General features: G+C 39.2%; 1 protein-coding gene across 1 annotated transcript in view; it reads left to right on the forward strand.

Annotated features, from left to right (window-relative positions):
* Nucleotides 1–15,133, forward strand: part of MCPH1 (microcephalin 1) — a 120,817-nt gene extending 105,684 nt beyond the window's left edge. The window contains exons 13-14 of the mRNA XM_042889177.1: nt 13,568–13,805; nt 14,943–15,133. Of these exons, the coding sequence (XP_042745111.1) occupies nt 13,568–13,805; nt 14,943–14,998 (294 nt within the window). The 3' untranslated portion in view covers nt 14,999–15,133. The remainder of the gene's footprint in view (nt 1–13,567; nt 13,806–14,942) is intronic.
* Nucleotides 15,134–16,711: the final 1,578 nt, after the last annotated feature.

Genomic DNA, 16,711 nt, shown 5'->3' on the forward strand with positions numbered 1-16,711 from the left:
CCCCCTTTTTCCCCCCCTTTTCCCCCCCCCCCCCCAGGCAGAATTCTCCAGGGCTCTGTAACCCTCAAAGTAAAGAAGCTTTTCCCCTTGTTTTTATGGAACTTCCAGTTTGTGCCCATTGCCCCCTGTCCTGTTACTGGGCACCACTAAAAAGAACCTGGCCCACTTGACACCCACCCCTTAGATTTTTATAAGCATTCACAAGGTCATCTCTCAGTCTTCTCTTCTACAGGCTGAAGAGTCCCAGGTCCCTCAGACTTTCCTCATAACAGAGATGTTCCAGGGCCCCAGTCATCTTTGTAGCTCTCTGCTGGGCTCTTTCTAGGAGATCTTTTTCTTTCTTGAACTGAGGAGCCCAGAACTGGACACAGTACTCCACGTGTGGCCTCACCAGAGCAGAGAAAGGGGGAAGGGGGACGAGTGTGCACTCTATCCATTCATCCAGATCAAACTGAAGATGTTAAACAAGAACAGACGCAGTACTGACTGCTGGGGAGCACCACTAGTCACAGGCCTTTAACCAGACTCTGATTGCAACCCTCTGAGCTTTGCCAGTCAGATGGTTCTCAGTCAACCTTGTTGTCCACTCATCTATCTCACACTTCCTAAGCTTAACTGCAAGGTTGTTATGGGAGACAGTGTCAAAAGCTTTGCCAAAGTCAACAGCTTCTGCTCTGCTGCTTTCCCCTCACCTACCCAGCCAGTCATGACACCATAGAAGGTTGCCAGGTTGGTCAAGTATGATTTCTCATTGGTAAATCTATGTTGACTATTCCTGATAAGCTCCTCTTCCATTAAATAAGATCATGCTGATACCATTTAGTTTTGTTTAGCTGCAAAATCTTTAAAAGGTGCTTAGGAATTTGTGTATGTTTTATGCAGAAAATGTGTCTTTCTCCCTCCTTCGGAAGGCTGTATGTCACTGGTCTTCTTTGAATGAGAAAGATTTTATTGAATTCCTTCTAAACCCCAAGAATACTCCAATGTGAATTCTTCTTTCCTCTATCAGTGACTTAAGCAATGATATCTTTGTAGATCCCTCTGTACTGGTCCAAAAGATTAGGATGAGTGCATTAGTGCTTTCATAGAATCATAGAATCACAAGGTTGGAAACGACCTACAAGATCATCTAGTCCAACCGTCTCCTCATCACCATTGCCACCATCATCAATAATATTGTTTTCATGAAAAAATCCATGGGTAGCATTAAAACTATCATGTCAACTCCTAAAACACAATTTTAGAATAAAAGTAGACACATGATTCAGAGAGTTTACAGGGTGCTTATGAACCTTCTACCATCATAGTAGTTTGTGACAGGACTAAGCTGCATATGCGTTATGCCCACCTTATTCTGTTTTCACTGGGAGTTCTGGACTGGGATGCAGCTGCTCAGTTTATATACAGTACTTGTTTGGTATTCTTTTGTCTTTGAATTACAACTGCTTGGTTGTGCAGTAAAAACCTCTTGAAAAGGCTTTTTGCCTTTAACACCTCAGATAAAATCTAGATAAGCTAAAAAGTAGTAGTCTGTCTGTCCTGCCTTCTTCTGAGACAAAGAACAGTAAGAATATAGAAAAGGAACTCAGAAAGAACAGGATCAGCAGTCTGACCCTAGATACTTTGCCCAGCTACTTTAAAAGTCACTGTAAGTCCAAGACTATAATAAGTCTGGCTCATTCTCTGTTTTTAACCATGTCATTGCTGGCAATCTCAAATATAAAACAACAAGAAATTGAGTAAGGAAGTTATAAAAACATCTCTGAAAGAATTAATAATAATTACATCTGCAGTAAACAGAAGCAGATCTCTGTGTACAAAGAAAATAATCTTAGTGCTTGGTAGCGTGCCTATACCCTAGTAACTTCCATAGCATAAAAATTACTCTGTGTTCACAGCACAGGTCATTATCCCTCAGCTGCAGAAAAGACCATCACAGCTTGCTGCCAAAACATATTTACAAGTCCTTTCTTTGTTAGTCATGTTTATTGCCATGCTAAAATGTAACACGTTTTCATGAAACGAATCTTCAAACAGAATATGTTGAGTGTCCTTTCTTCAGTAACTATGAAGAAATTGGTACAAAGAAGTTCTTTTCTTCAGTAATTGCCTTCTGAAATGCACCTAGATAAATATTTAAGCACTTTTTAATGGGTTATGTGCACTGGTAGCTCCATTTTTACTCAGTGCCGGAGGGTAAATTGTCTTTGCTTTCCACACTTCCTGTGGGATCTTCCAACTTGTGATTTAATTAGGTGAAGAAGAGACTGTATTACACACAAGCAATTACTGCTGCCATGGAGGAGCAATTACTGCTACTCATCAGGGAAGCTGTAGCCCAGTAATGGAGCTGACTGTAGTTCTCAGGAGCTTCTGAGAGTTGCCCAATTTTTTTTTTTTTTTTTGTAACTGCCAGGATTCCATTGCAGTTGCATCCATTTGTGTGATGCCAAGTGATGTCTTTGACATTACTTTGGGTTTATTTCAGTAGTTCTCAGACAATTTTAAGGGTTTTTCTCTGTTGAATATGGATGTAATTTCAATTAAGCTTTCAGTTATAGCTTTAGTTATAGTATAACCTTTTTATTTTAAAAACCAACCATTCCCTACTACTAATTGTTGTAATACACGAGTTTCACTCTATATACAGAGAATTAAACACAACATTTAAGTGTTAATGCTATGCTCATCAGCAAGCATCTTTGTCAAACAATTTAAGAAAAAAAATGCAGCTTTTTCATTATGTCTGCTATGTAATGGATTATTATTATTGTTATAGATTGAGTGCTGAACACAACCATTTTATATTTCTGTTAATGAGAGAATACTTCAGGCTGCCCTACTTAGGTGGTACCGTTCTTCTCTGTTGGCATTAAAAAATTCAAGAAAAAATAAATAAAAAGCAAGAAAAAAATTTAATATGTAATTTGCTGATGCCTGTCTTTTTAAAGCCAAGTCTGTATTATTTGTCTCATTGAACCGTATGAAGAAAAAGATTGAGAAAAGTCAGTCCTAAGAAATTTGAACAAGGATGAACTGACTGTGTTCAAGCTTTGATATATTTCATAAAGCTGTTGAAAAGCAAACCATGAAAGCCAGATTTATGAGCTTTTTTAAAGTTATTTGTAGATTCCCAAGACGATTGTGTTCCCATCACTTACTGTAGCCTTTAAAACACAAATGACGCTTAAAAATATTCATGTTTGGCACACGCTGAGTTACTGCCGAGCGTTGCAGTGGCATTCAGCTGAAACTGAGGAGTAGAAAGAAGAACGTATTCTGCTTCAGCCGTTGTCTGTTGAGGAGAGCAAAAGGGCTCACGTATTCACACCTGAAAGATAATACAAGAGGGGTTGGTTGTTGTTGTTGTTGTTTGTTTCAAGTTCAGAGTAATTTTATTGTGGGTTTAAACAACTGTTTGGGGAACAAGCCTTTTGGGAGCATCTGCATAACCCTTCACATTTGCCAGGCTTTTCCTTTCAGCAAGATCACTGATTGTGTTATTATTGGAATATAAATCCTTTTGTTTATCATAGCATTATTCATCTGAACTTTGCCAGGTATAGCAAATCTACTGACGGCACTGGATGTGTCATTTACTGTCGAAGGCGAAAGGGAGGATGCCTCACATCCCTAAGTCAGCAAGACAAATGTAATCTTTGGAGATGATGCTACGCAGCATCCTGTGTTGATCAAAAAGAAAGTTAGATTGTCTAAAATGTTTCAATATCTGAAAAGTCTAAGGTAGTTAAAGTGAGCTTATCATTTTTAGTGTATTTTATGCAAATAGTAGTCTTCCATGACTAATATTTTAATTATACCTAGCATTTGACTACAAGGAGTAACAAGTTGATTGCAGTGAAAACATGTTGTCTTAGGGAATTTCTGTTTCAGTACACCTGTTCTGAACACTGAAGTACACTTAGCTTCAAATGTATTATTTCAACCTGTGTAATTGCAGATTTTTTTCTCTCCCATGTGATTAAACTTGCTGTTTATTTCATTATACTGAATTCCTTGAGTTTCTTCACTGAAATTAATGGTATATTAATAGGATAAGTATTGGTCTCATGCGATAGGTGCTAATATATAAAAATATATAAGAATAATATATATGGGATAGATATGGCATGGTTCTGCAGAGCGGATGTGCAGAGTAGTGCTGAGAGCACCCTGCACACCATACTTGAAGGGTCTGGACTAGGTCCAGTCTGCACCCCTGAACCAAGCACATGTTTGTGCACGTATTCTGTTTCAATAGAAAAGAATTCAATTTGTGCGCAATAGCTGCTCCCCAACAGGAACCAGAGGTAGAGTCAACAGGAATGACCAAGGGCTGTGTTTCAAAAGTGCTCTTCCAGCTTGAGTTGAACCATGAGGAATGTTGGTATCTTTCCTGATGAAGATCTCGTGAGAATAAATCCAGCAAAAATAGTTCTTTGTCAATTGTGAGGAAAAACAGGCCCATCCAGGTATTGCCTGCTTTTTAAAGTTGCCAATACTTGTCTAAAACAAACTATTTAGAGGCTGAGATCTTCTCCGTTTGTTTATTGGCCCAACTGCATTTGTTCACTTGACAGCTGTCTGAGTTAAGAGAAGTTTTTAATTTACTTCTTTTCCATTTCGAGATGTATGAATTTGCGGTGAGTTATTGGAGTCATGCCAGTAGTGCCAGATGAAAAATGGTAGACTCAACATGACTCACTGCAGATCTCCACACAGGTGTATGCTCCAGTCAGGTCTTTGTCATGCAAGAGATGAGGCCACCACACCAGCACACTTGTCAGTTATGGTATTAAATTAACCGCTGTCCTATCCTTCGTTTGTTTTCTAGGATTTTTCTAAATTACCAGGCAGGAAAATCTGATTAATGATGACCTAGAGTAGTAAAACTGTAGATTCTCTAAGTTGTGATCCCCAATTTATCAGAGAGAGCTTTGTTCATGTCAGTATTGCAAATTAAAATATGTATTTGAGGGAAAAATTTCAAGTTGCTATGAAACTGTTGCTATTTACCCTACAATTCCAATTGCAGTCTAGTAGAACTTTTACCACTTGCCAATTTGAATGTTAAGGTGATCTTCAGGTAGTCATTCATGTTGACTTTCCAGAGCAAGTAAGTAGTGCAGAAAATCCCTTTTTGTTATATTGTTTGCATATTGAATCACAGACTCATAGAATGGCCTGGATTGAAAAGGACCACAATGATTATTTAGTTTCAACCCCCTGCTATGTGCAGGGTCACCAACCACCAGACCAGGCTGCCCAGAGCCACATCCAGCCTGGCCTTGAATGCCTCCAGGGATGGGGCATCCACAACCTCCTTGGGCAACCTGTTCCAGTGCATCACCACCCTCTGTGTGAAAATCTTCCTCCTAATATCTACCCTAAATCTCCCCTGTCTCAGTTTAAGACCATTCCTCCCTGTTCTATCACTATCCACCCTCTTAATCAGCAACTGAAGTTCCCAGGCATGCACAGACTTCTACTGATTCCTAATTCCGCACAGACAATAGTATCATTGAGGTCATGGGCATTAATCATGTTCATAAGGATAAGATTGGAAATAAAATAACCTAAAGAGATATAAGAAATGATCAGAAATAGGCATGATGGAGTTCAGCAAGGACATGTGCAAAGCAGGAGGAAAAATAGAATGAGATTGAAAATGGAATATTGCTGCCGAATGAGCAAATAAGGGAGAGGATCTGAAACAGATGTCACCTATGTCATACCCCAATCAAAGGAGCAGGCTTACTAGGCTGTGTTAGCAGGGATGCGCTATGCAAAACACACGTATAGCCTGCACTGCACTCAGCAGTGTGGAGCCTGCACTGGAGCCTGGTGTTCAACTTTGGGCACAGCACTTCAAGAAGGGTGTGGAGAGCATCCAGGGGAGCATAACAAAGTGATCACAGGTCTAGAAAATATGACCTGTGAGCAAAGACTGAAAGAACTGTGTTTGTTTAGTCTAGGGAAGAGAAGACTGAAGGGAGACACGATAGCAGTCTTCAAATATTTAAAAGGTTGTTGCAAATAGGAAGAGAATAAATTGTTCTCCATGTCCGTTGGCATTAGGACAAGAAGTAATGGGCTCAAAATGCAGCAAAGGCAATTTAGGTTGCATTGTTAGGAAAACTTTTCTGCCTGTAAGAGAAGATAAGCACTGGACTGTATGGTGCACAGAGGCTGAGAATTTCTGTCTTTAATTTTAATGTGATTCCTGGGGCTTGTCACTGTAGTATATGTCACTTAGTGGTATGCCAATGGTGCATGGCATGGGGTCACCGCCGGCAAACTCCTTTTCTGAGGGACACGTGGCACAGTGTTTGAGTGAGGAAAAAAGAACCCAATTATAATTGGCAATTATTTGCAGAATTTTGAAAAAAGCTGTGACTGTTTTATGATGCAGTAAAATCCCACTTTCTCAAGCGAATTGGTAATGAAAGTATTCTTAAATTTCACAAAGTTTCTTTGTGTTGAAACCGAGTGCAAATGTATTTAGTTCAGAAAAGTTACAGACGCAGCAAAATGGGCAAATATTACAATCATACAAAGCTGTTTTTAAGTGATTTGTATTGGAAATACAGCTCCTTCATTTGAAGCCATCCTCAGAAGGGGAAAAACTTATTGTTTCAACCTAATTTGTTTTTACTAATCTATAGCTGATAGTGTTGATATTACCTGGTATTTAAAAATAGTCCTAGCTTTGGAAAACAAGGAAATTAAACTAAAAATAAGTGAATTTGTTATCTTTTTTCCTGCAAAAATTTTCTCTGCCGGAAAAAATGGTTCAAAACATCTTCCAGTATAATTTTGAATGTCCGCCAAACAGTAGAGTTATTTGCCAAACGTTTTTATGCAGCATTCCCGCTGAGACTCTGTCTCTCAGAAAACAAATTGGTGAAATTAACTTTTCTTATCAGTCTATGGGATTCGAGAGAAGCAAGGTTGTCTGCCAACACATAGTGGAAAGAAACACTATTAGCTAAGTTGTCTGGTTTCGAGCTTTCTTCCCTCCACCCTCGTCTTGGCCAGGAAACACTTAAACGAAGGACTGTGCAGAGGAGGGGAAGAAACTGTGTTTTGAAGAAGTTTCCAGATAATGTGGGTCTTTGCAGTATGTCATTTATCTTTCTTTTACTTTCCTTTTTATTTTTTAAGAGCTGACATAGAAAGTTTCGTTTTTTTCCTGGAGCAATTTTTCCACTCTATCTTTCATAACTTTCTCCCTCTGTTCCTGGCTCCGGGCACAGTGCACGGGTCTCTACTGAGCAAGAATGCACCAACAGCTTGCTGTGCACCGCTGTCAGGCTGCGTGTGTGTGTCGGGGTGCTTCTGTCTGTGTGAAGGACTGTGTTCTCTTATTTGTCAGAAAGAGATCTTCTGTTTTAGCCAAAAGATACCGAAAAGATATCCAGTGGGAAAGGGGTATTTCAATAAAGGTTGAAAAATAAGCATGCAGTGTTTGTAAATGATTTGCATGAATGTTGCAAGTTGAGCTTGAAAAGCATCTGTATCAACAATAAATGTGTTTTGTGCCCATTTGTGGAATGAGGTTATTGGTGCTCTTGAGGTAGTGAGGTGATGGTGTGGCTTGGTCCAGCCAGGGTCTGGCATCCATGCAGTGTTCAATAAGTATAGATATAAAAGCCACAATTCTTCAGAGCCTACAAGGGCAATTTCTGTGTGAAGCAGCTTGCTGAATGAAGTTGTTTCCAGCTATGAACATGCTTTTATACTGGAGAGCACCAACTTATTTATCTCATACAGCATTTCAATGCACTTTTTAATTAGAGATTGTAATGAATATTATTTTAATTTTAAATCTGTCAGTGTATTGGGGAAAAAAAAAAAAAAAAAGCAGCAGACTGCTAAAATAAACCACAAAGAAATCAAACTAAAATGCTCAGCTCTGAAGTAGACACTGTATGCCACCCGTTCTTCCTAGAAAAACACAGTCGCTGTTTGGATAGTGACTTCTATTCTTACAGTCCTGATATTTAGAAAGATGAAACAGAGCATTTCTTCTTCGTCCTGCAGGAGAGCTCATGCGTTGTTAACACAAACTTCCTCGCTCCTGGTGAGGTCCTGCAGATTCTGCACATTCCTCCCTGCAGGATAAGCGGACTTTCAGAAATCTGCGCACAGCGACGCGCTGCCCTTTATCAGAAGCAGGCTGATGCTTCGCTTTGGTGGATGTGTGTGAGCCCTTGATCTTTACATGTACATGGGAGTTCCACATATGTTTTTCTCTGAATGTTTTACAAAATGACAGACTGTCTGAAAATGCACGTAACCGTGCAAGAGTAAATTTTCCTAGCAGACTGGTAGCTGCAAGTGTGTCCTTCCCAGGAGCTTGGCACAGAACGACAGTAACTGGAATTATGAACGTTACTCAGCTGTGTATTTCCCTGTACCAAAATAATATGAATATTAAGATATTTGAGCTCAAGATTTCCCTGGCAATATCTACCAACTGTATGAAGCAGGTATACTAATTTCAGTACCTCTTTTATTAAATCTGTAGATTATCAAGCTGTAAAGGCTGGGGGTTTTATCAGTTTTATGTTTTTAGGGCATTTAGTAGTTGTGGAGTTGTGTGACCGGTGGTCAGATCATTTCATTTGTGGGAGTGTGTCATTTATCAGCTTCCAATGAAATCATACTTGCTCCTCGGCTGCAAGTTATAAAATCTACAGTCTTCATGTCCGCAACTTTGTCCTCTGCTGCTTGCATTTGATAAAACCTATTTATTATTTTTGTAAGTCACATTAGCCAGTATGTATTTATTTATTTATTGCAGATTTATTCATCTCTGTTGAATAGCAGAAATTAAGAATAAGGATTTACCACAACACTTAGGTTTATTGTGTAATGCATGCACAAGTATAATTCTACATATTTTTGAAGCTGGAACTTCACATTTTGGATTCTAACCTACAGATGCAATTTCTACTAATTGCAATAATTCAGAAGGATACACTCCATTTAGCTTTTGTGAAGTATTGTTATTCTGATGGCATTTTAGACTGGAAATTTATCCACATGCTGTGCTCTGAAAGTACACCACAAATTGTGTGCTGTTCATAGGACATTAGCAGTTTAATTGCTGAAAAATGTCCAAGTACATCCAGGAAAATTCATTTTCTTGCATTTTCTCTTGCAGTCATTCAGGAATCCATTCAGAGATGTAGCTTAGGAGAGTGACATACATGGCTCATGAAGTAAAAATAATTGCTGAAAATCAATTATTATTTTTACCTTCCTTATATGTATCCTAAATCAACATGTGAACATGTTGGTTTGGTTTTTCTTTTAACTCTCATCCAATTGAATTTTTTCTTAAAACCTTGAAGTTATGACACAATTCACTTGATGAACTCTGTGCCATCCATTCTTGTTCTTAGGCTGAAATTTTTCACATAAAATTAAAAGAAAAATAAGAGATTGGATGGATGAGAAACAGATTGTTGTCTTGCAAAAACACAAATCAGATGTAACTCCACTTGTTTCAGCATTTCACACAGTGAAAGCAAGCATGCAATCAGATATTTCCCCCCTCTTGCTCTCCTCTGCTCTTCTCCTCTTGCTGCTGTGATTCAGGTCCTCATTTAACAAACAGGTAATGCCTGCATGGCTGTGAGGCCATTTCCTGAGCCTCACACAAAGATCACATCCTTGGACTTTTATGGGGGTTGGTGGTTCTGCATCCCATGTAGCAAATTCTAGGCAACGTTACAAAGGTGATGCATATATTAATGCATGCTCTTTTAGTCTGTGGGGATTGAAAACCAGCCACAGGAAGGAGGATAGCTGATGAAATGCATTTCTTTTTTAGGGCAAGGAGTTCTATTTATTTATCATATTTTCTCGGTGAATTTTATTTCTGTCAAGATTGATTTTTCCTTTCAAACTGTAAGTTCAACAAGCATGCATTAATGGTACACTTTTGAGAAGTGCATACAATATAACAGGCATCATTGTGTTGTGAGACAGAATGAAGTTAACGCTTGGGATCATTGCAAAAAGAGTAAATAGATGCTTTCAAGAGATTTTTTAGGTTTTTTTTAACCCTCTGCTAATAAATCTAATTGGAAGGGAAAATTGGTGTCACTGTGAGATATAGCAGGCAGCGGAGCTCCCTGACTGACACAACTGTAACTACCAACCAACACACCCACGATTTATGGAAATAATCACTTTGGAGAGCCTAAAGTTTTCCCAGACTCGGTCTCAGCTGAAGAATTATTTATTTTTTTTCCCACAGCTTACCCAGAATCTGTATGGTTTCAAAGAACAGGGAACACTCCTGGAGTGCTGTGAACCCTTTGATGTTGCAGAGGCAGCTGAGTCAATTCAGCGCTGATTGGGCCATTTAACCCCACAGCCCAGCCTGGTATGGCCAGCTCTGCCTCCGCCGTGTTTCTTTCAGGTTCATGGGGCAGAATGCAAAGCAAAACTTTCAATATAGCCCAAAAGCACTGAACATGATGCTGCTGCATTTCCCCCGATGGAAAATGTGTGTGAGGAAACAGTGTGCTTGAGCACATCCAAAGTGGAGATTCAGACAAAGGAAAAATAAATGTCAAGTTCTATGCCAAAGCTTCGTTTAGCTACTTCAGAGTTGTATGTGTTCCTAGCTCATCCTCTTACAAAGTGGATTGGTAACACACAGCTGGAACTGTAGTGGGAGTTCAAGAAAATCATCTTTATATCGTGTCAGCATCTCACCGTCCAGGGTTCCTTAGTGTCCAGTAACCACATTGTGAGCGTGTGGTGAGACAAGTGTTACCGGGTGTGCAAAATTTGGATTTCCTGATTTGATGATTTGCTGTGTATTTACTTTTATTATTAATTTAATCCAGAAGTTCTCCCTGCGTGAAGACCTACCATACGTGTTAGTTTTCGCTGTGGTGGCAGCAAATAAATGCTTTCAGGGAAAACATTTGTGGAAGTGGGAATACAATTAGCCCTTTTAAATCATACTCCATTAAGTATGGGAAATAGCAGGACTGCAAGTTATATTTTGACTACTGTCTAAAACAAGACCTGTTGCATTTTCAAGATAACAGCTTATCATAACTAACCATTTTCAGCTTTAAAACCGTAGTGTTCCAGACTGACAAAAATAGTGTAACATCTGTCTCCATGAATTAAATCTGATTTGCGTTGGGTAAACAAACATTGAAGATTCTTGGCAGTTGTCTTTCTTCTATCCCTTGCTGCTGGTTTGTCCAAATAAACAACTTCAGAGATCTTCTGTGTGTCTTACCAGCTAAGATGGCATTGTACCCATCATGAGGCTCTTCTGAGATTGATGTGCAGGGGCTGCTGTTTTTCACTAGATGATAGTTCGTTCTTTAATTCTACGACCATGCTTGCCACAAGCAGTTTGCTAATTTCAGGACTGCATGGGTTTTTCCTTATTGACCAAATTGAGTAATTGCAGTCCCAGTAATATCAAAGTCATGACACACTGCCCTGTGGGCACTGCTCAGAGATTGCAAAGTGTTTTACATCTCTGAGAAGTCTCATTTCAAGACACAGATTGTGGCCCCAGACTCACAAACTTGATAGCATATGCTACAAGTGTATAGTGCCTGACTTTTGTATTTCATGACTTCAAGATGCCCAGCAGGTAGATGTTTTCTGCTCAGAAGGAGATAAGTGGTACATGCAAAGTTCAAAATCAGATCTTCTGCACATGTGTGAAGTATTACATGCCAACATATGTACAGGAATTGCAATCAGACCTGCTCACTATTCGAGTGATGAAGAGCTCTCTGCCCCACGTATCATTTATCTGGCCAAGAGTTAACTCTGAACTGAGCGTGGGTCTTCCAAACAATGGAACTCTGCTTTGATGCTGAGCTCAACATAATTATTTAGAGGCTGTTCTGACTTCCATGAGACAAAATTATGTGCCATGTCACTCGTAAATCTAAGTTCACAAAAGAGAAGAAAATAAAGGCTATTTTTTTGATTGTTCTCAAGGGTTGGGCTTTTTTGGCCTGGTTTGTCAATAGCAGTTGCTGTCTTCATAACTTGCTGAATTCAGAAAACAAAGAATCAGCTTAGTTTTATTCAGAAGAGAGCAGCCAAGGAATTAACAATAATGGAAAATCTGGATTCTGTACTGATGGAGGAGAGCTCAGAATTAAGACTTTGGACTGGCCTGTCCAAGAACAGCACAGAGGACAGTGGCGTGGAAATGTGAGCTGAAAACTCGTATGCTGGCGTGGGCTTCATGCTTCTCTAGTGCTTCACCTGCATAGTTGGTCGTAAGTGCTAAAGCAATGCATCTTGACCTTGTTCTAAGGCTCAGTGAAGACTCCATGGAACTATTCAGCTTTAAAGCCTTTGCTAACCACGTGAAGACTCTTATTTGGCTGCACATCCGTGAAGCACATGTACTGTTGCATTAAAATCTCAAGTGCCTGTGGTTTCACAGCACATTCGTGCCAGGGCTGGAGAAAGGAATCCTCTCAACAAGTAATTCTTTCAGCTACCAGTTACACCTCTTCACTGACTACAGTTTCGTATTCAGCCATCTAATGTGAGCCAAATATATACACAGTGTCCTTATTGCTATGTAAGATGCTCACATTGATCATCTGTATGAAAATATTCCAAGCATCACACGACCTGAAACTTTTACTTTTGTTCTCATCTTACTTCTGGATCATTGTAAATTTTCAGAATATTGACATGAGATGCACACTCATAAATGTCAGATTCATTCATTTGGCAGGGCAATGGCAATCTCACTTTCAGTATTTCAAGCTTGATTTTTCATTTATTTTAGCATGAAGATTTAGTATTGATTACCATGGGTTGTACACTCGTTCTGTGCACAGCTTTTCTTTCCTGCACGATGTCACTAAAGGAAATCATTTAACTGCTGAGCCATTGTTCTGATAGGTAAAAGTGAGAAAATTTACTCCAAATAGATAGAGGTTTTCATTGGATGGTGTCAGTGGCTGTACTGCATTCACAGAAGACTTTCTTTTTTGCTATTGCAGAGACAGAAGCATTTACATGAAACTGGTGATTTGCTTTGAGTTCTGTTTTGTTTGCGTCACTTCATTTATCTGAGATAAAGTACAGTTAATACAGGAACACAGAAAGGGAAAAGAGATTATAGAGTAATCTCTGAATTGTATAGGTTAGTAAAGCAGCACAGTGTTATAAAGGCTCCCATGGTTTGTATGTGTGGTGGAAGACAATAATTATTTAGAATATACTTTACTATGCCCATGTGGTGCCCAGCATTGTAAATGTAAGATTCTAGTGAAAGGTAATTTTGCCAAGCCCTTTAAGAACTCTTACAGGTAATCATCTGAGCTGTAAGTAAGGAGTCTCAGCTCTGTTTTTGGAATTATGTCAATCAAGTGTACCATACATGGTCATTTTAGCTCATTGCATAGTTTAAGCAAAAGTTTCTGATATGGCAGAAAAGTTCATATTCGTATACTGTAATTTTTATTTCTTGAATTTAAGACAAGGATTGTTTTTATTCTGAGTAACACGGTTTTTATTGATTTCTTTGTTTCCTCAAATACAGATCTGCAGGCTGCAGCGTCACCTATCAGCAGGAAACTACCAGCTGAGTCTGTTCTCAAACCAGCCTGTGATGTTTGTATCTCCCACCAGCCAGCCACCCTGCAAAAAGCTGATGGAGCTTATAGAGCTGTCAGGAGGAAAAATATGTAAGGCCCTACGTCAGGCAAAAATCTGCATAGGAAAATACCCAGGAAAGAAGTACCAGGAAATAAAATGTTTATCAGAAAAATGGATTTTAGGTAAGATGGAATCACAGAATCGCAGAATGGCCCAGGTTGGAAGGGACCTCAAGGATCATGAATCTCCAACCCCCCTCCACAGGCAGGGCCACCAACCTCCCCATTTAATGCTAGACCAGGCTGCACTATCCTTCGTATACGCTATACTTCAACACATATAAAACATTCGGGAATATGTATTCAAAAATTGGCTGTAAAGAGTTTACTAAACAGAGGTTTTGGAGAGAAGGAAGTGAAAGCACCAGTAGGCTCCCAGGAAGACTGTCTCCGTGGCGAGGACTTTCTGTTAAAACTAACACTACTTTATGATGATCCTGCTAAACACCATTGTAATTCTACCAAGAAACAATTTAATCCAAAGATTTTCAAATTTATCTTGTATGTGACTGCTTCATTTAGAACAAACTAGAAATGGGAAAACTCCTTGCAGAATTACTTTAAAAGGCACATATGCCGATGAGCTGCATGGAGCTGGATGGGCCAAGCTGAGCCCATCGGGGGAGCTGAAAAACTGTGTATCCCTGTGTATGCAGGGAGTCTCACACATCAGATAAAGGACTGAATTCTTTGTGCCTTTCACAGATTTCTCAGATTTCTGTTGCATTCTGACATGTGCTTTGTATAATTGCTATATTCTGCCCACGCAGACGGATTTGACACGATGAATCTGCAGAACTTGTAAAACATAAGTGTTTCTATATAATACCTTACCAGGTACAGGTCCTTGAAACTTAGCCCCTTTCTCAGTATCATAATCATAGAATAATAAAAGCAATGACAGCCTGTCCCTACAAATTGTCATCTTAATCAAATAAATCAAGCCAAATCTGAAGTTTTGTCCTATCTCTGACACCTCAGTGTTACGATCCAGTACGTTTGTGGTTTTGTGCTGCGAGCACCAACTGCCAGTAAATTCACTCAAAGGTGACCACAACAAAAAGCCGATAGGTAAATAATGCTGCACCTTTGTTAAACTTAAGCAAATTGTGTTTGCACTATTATCATCTGACTGCATTTACTTTTACCGTCTTTCTCTGTCTGTTTTAGATCAGAAATTGCTCTGAAATACATTACTGCTTTACAATCTGTTTCTTGTGCACTTGATCTCAAACAATCCTGCCTTTTTATTTCTTCTAGATTCAATCACTCAGCATACAGTATGTCCTATGGAAAACTACATTTTTCAGCTGTGAGCTAACTCAAGAGCTTCCATATGGCTGTAAGGAAACAAGCCCACTTTGGCCTCAACAACTAAGCTGTGAATAAAATTTCTAAGAGAATGCTAATTTCGTATTTATAAAAATGTTTTTATATTTTTATTATTTCTGAAAATGATGATTTTTGTTTCCTTTTAATAAAGTTCTTTGATAAAAGTCATCATGCTTCCATTTATTTGTTGAAGAACCTTTGGACCTAAATGTTGAGTGAGTCGTTACTCACTGGGAGGAAGTGGAAAGATGCTTCCCAATGCCTAAGTGGATTTGATCCTGTTAAGGTGCAGGTAACTGTTTGTGCTGTATGTGCACTGAGCGTGTGCTGGAGCTAGCTTTGGTGTAGTCAGCAGGAGCTGTGCTGCCAGGGAATGGATTCCATAGGCTCCCACTTGGACAGCTGGAGTCCCATGCTGCTGTGTTTTTATGAATCATAGAATGGCCTGGGTTGACAAGGACCACAGTGATCATCTAGTTTCACCCCCCTGCTATGTGCAGGGTCACCAACCGCCACAGTGGCTGCCCAGAGCCACATCCAGCCTTGAATTCCTCCAGGGATGGGGCATCCACAACCTCCTTGGGCAGACTCACACCTCCCATTGTAAAGTTCTAAATTATATTTTCAAAAAATAATTGCAACTCAGTAAATATGGTGAGGTGCCTTTAAATGCCTCGCATCCAGGCTGAAACTGTGAACAGCTACTGATTCTGAGTCAAATGAATTAAGGCAGCACATCATGCATACACTATTGAAAATCACTTATCACTAAATACTTCGGGGATGTTTGAAAAATGTATACAAGTGTCCTAACAGTTAAAATTCTCTTCAATCTGTATATTTGTTTTCAATAGGTGTAAAGATTTGGATATAAATTATGTTGTGATGCATGTTTAGCTATAAAGGCACAACTTTCTTTAAATATTTACACAATCCATCACAATAATATATCACCATTGCAGAGAATAATGTGTTATCTGGTAAGTTAATGGCAGCTCATAACTCATACCTTCCAAACTCCATGCTCCCCAGAGTACTGTCAAACAATGGAAAACGTGCAGTGAAGATAATGATTTCAAATGAATATTATGGAACCACCAAAGTACGATTTATAAATATTGCCGTTCTATTGCGTTGCTACAGCTTCTTGGACCTGGAATGGAATTGCAATGCACCTTTCCTTTAAACTTGAGGGCTATCCAGGTTTTTTTCTTCAGAGGTTCAGCAGTGTCTGGGTGGCAGGCTGTTCAGTCCCAGATTAGCACAGATGCTCTGTAAATACGTTATACATTACCCATTTTACACATCATAAACGTATAACAAACGTTTCCCATAATAATGGGAAAACTCCGAGTTAAGATTATATTAGGGAGAATTAAACTGACTTTATTTTCAGAAATACCGAGCAGCTGCAATTCAAAAAGATGAGATCTTGTTTTCAAATATCCAAGTAATGCAGAGCTTGTTTTAGATACAAACTGGGAAATATAATTAATTTGGGTCTTTTACTTGCTTGGTGTTCTGACACGCACATTCTTAACAGCGTCTTACCTCAGAAAAAAATATGTTTGATACCAGAATTAATAATCAGGTTCCTTTGCAAATCCGACTGCTTAAAATTGAAACTATTTACCTAAAGACTGCAGAGCACTGGCAACACAGTATCACTCTTCACCCTTGACCTTATGAGCCCCTTT

The sequence above is a fragment of the Lagopus leucura genome, unplaced genomic scaffold (assembly GCF_019238085.1).
Source record: "Lagopus leucura isolate 7727_CA_CO unplaced genomic scaffold, USGS_WTPT01 Super-Scaffold_73, whole genome shotgun sequence".
Taxonomy (NCBI): domain Eukaryota; kingdom Metazoa; phylum Chordata; class Aves; order Galliformes; family Phasianidae; genus Lagopus; species Lagopus leucura.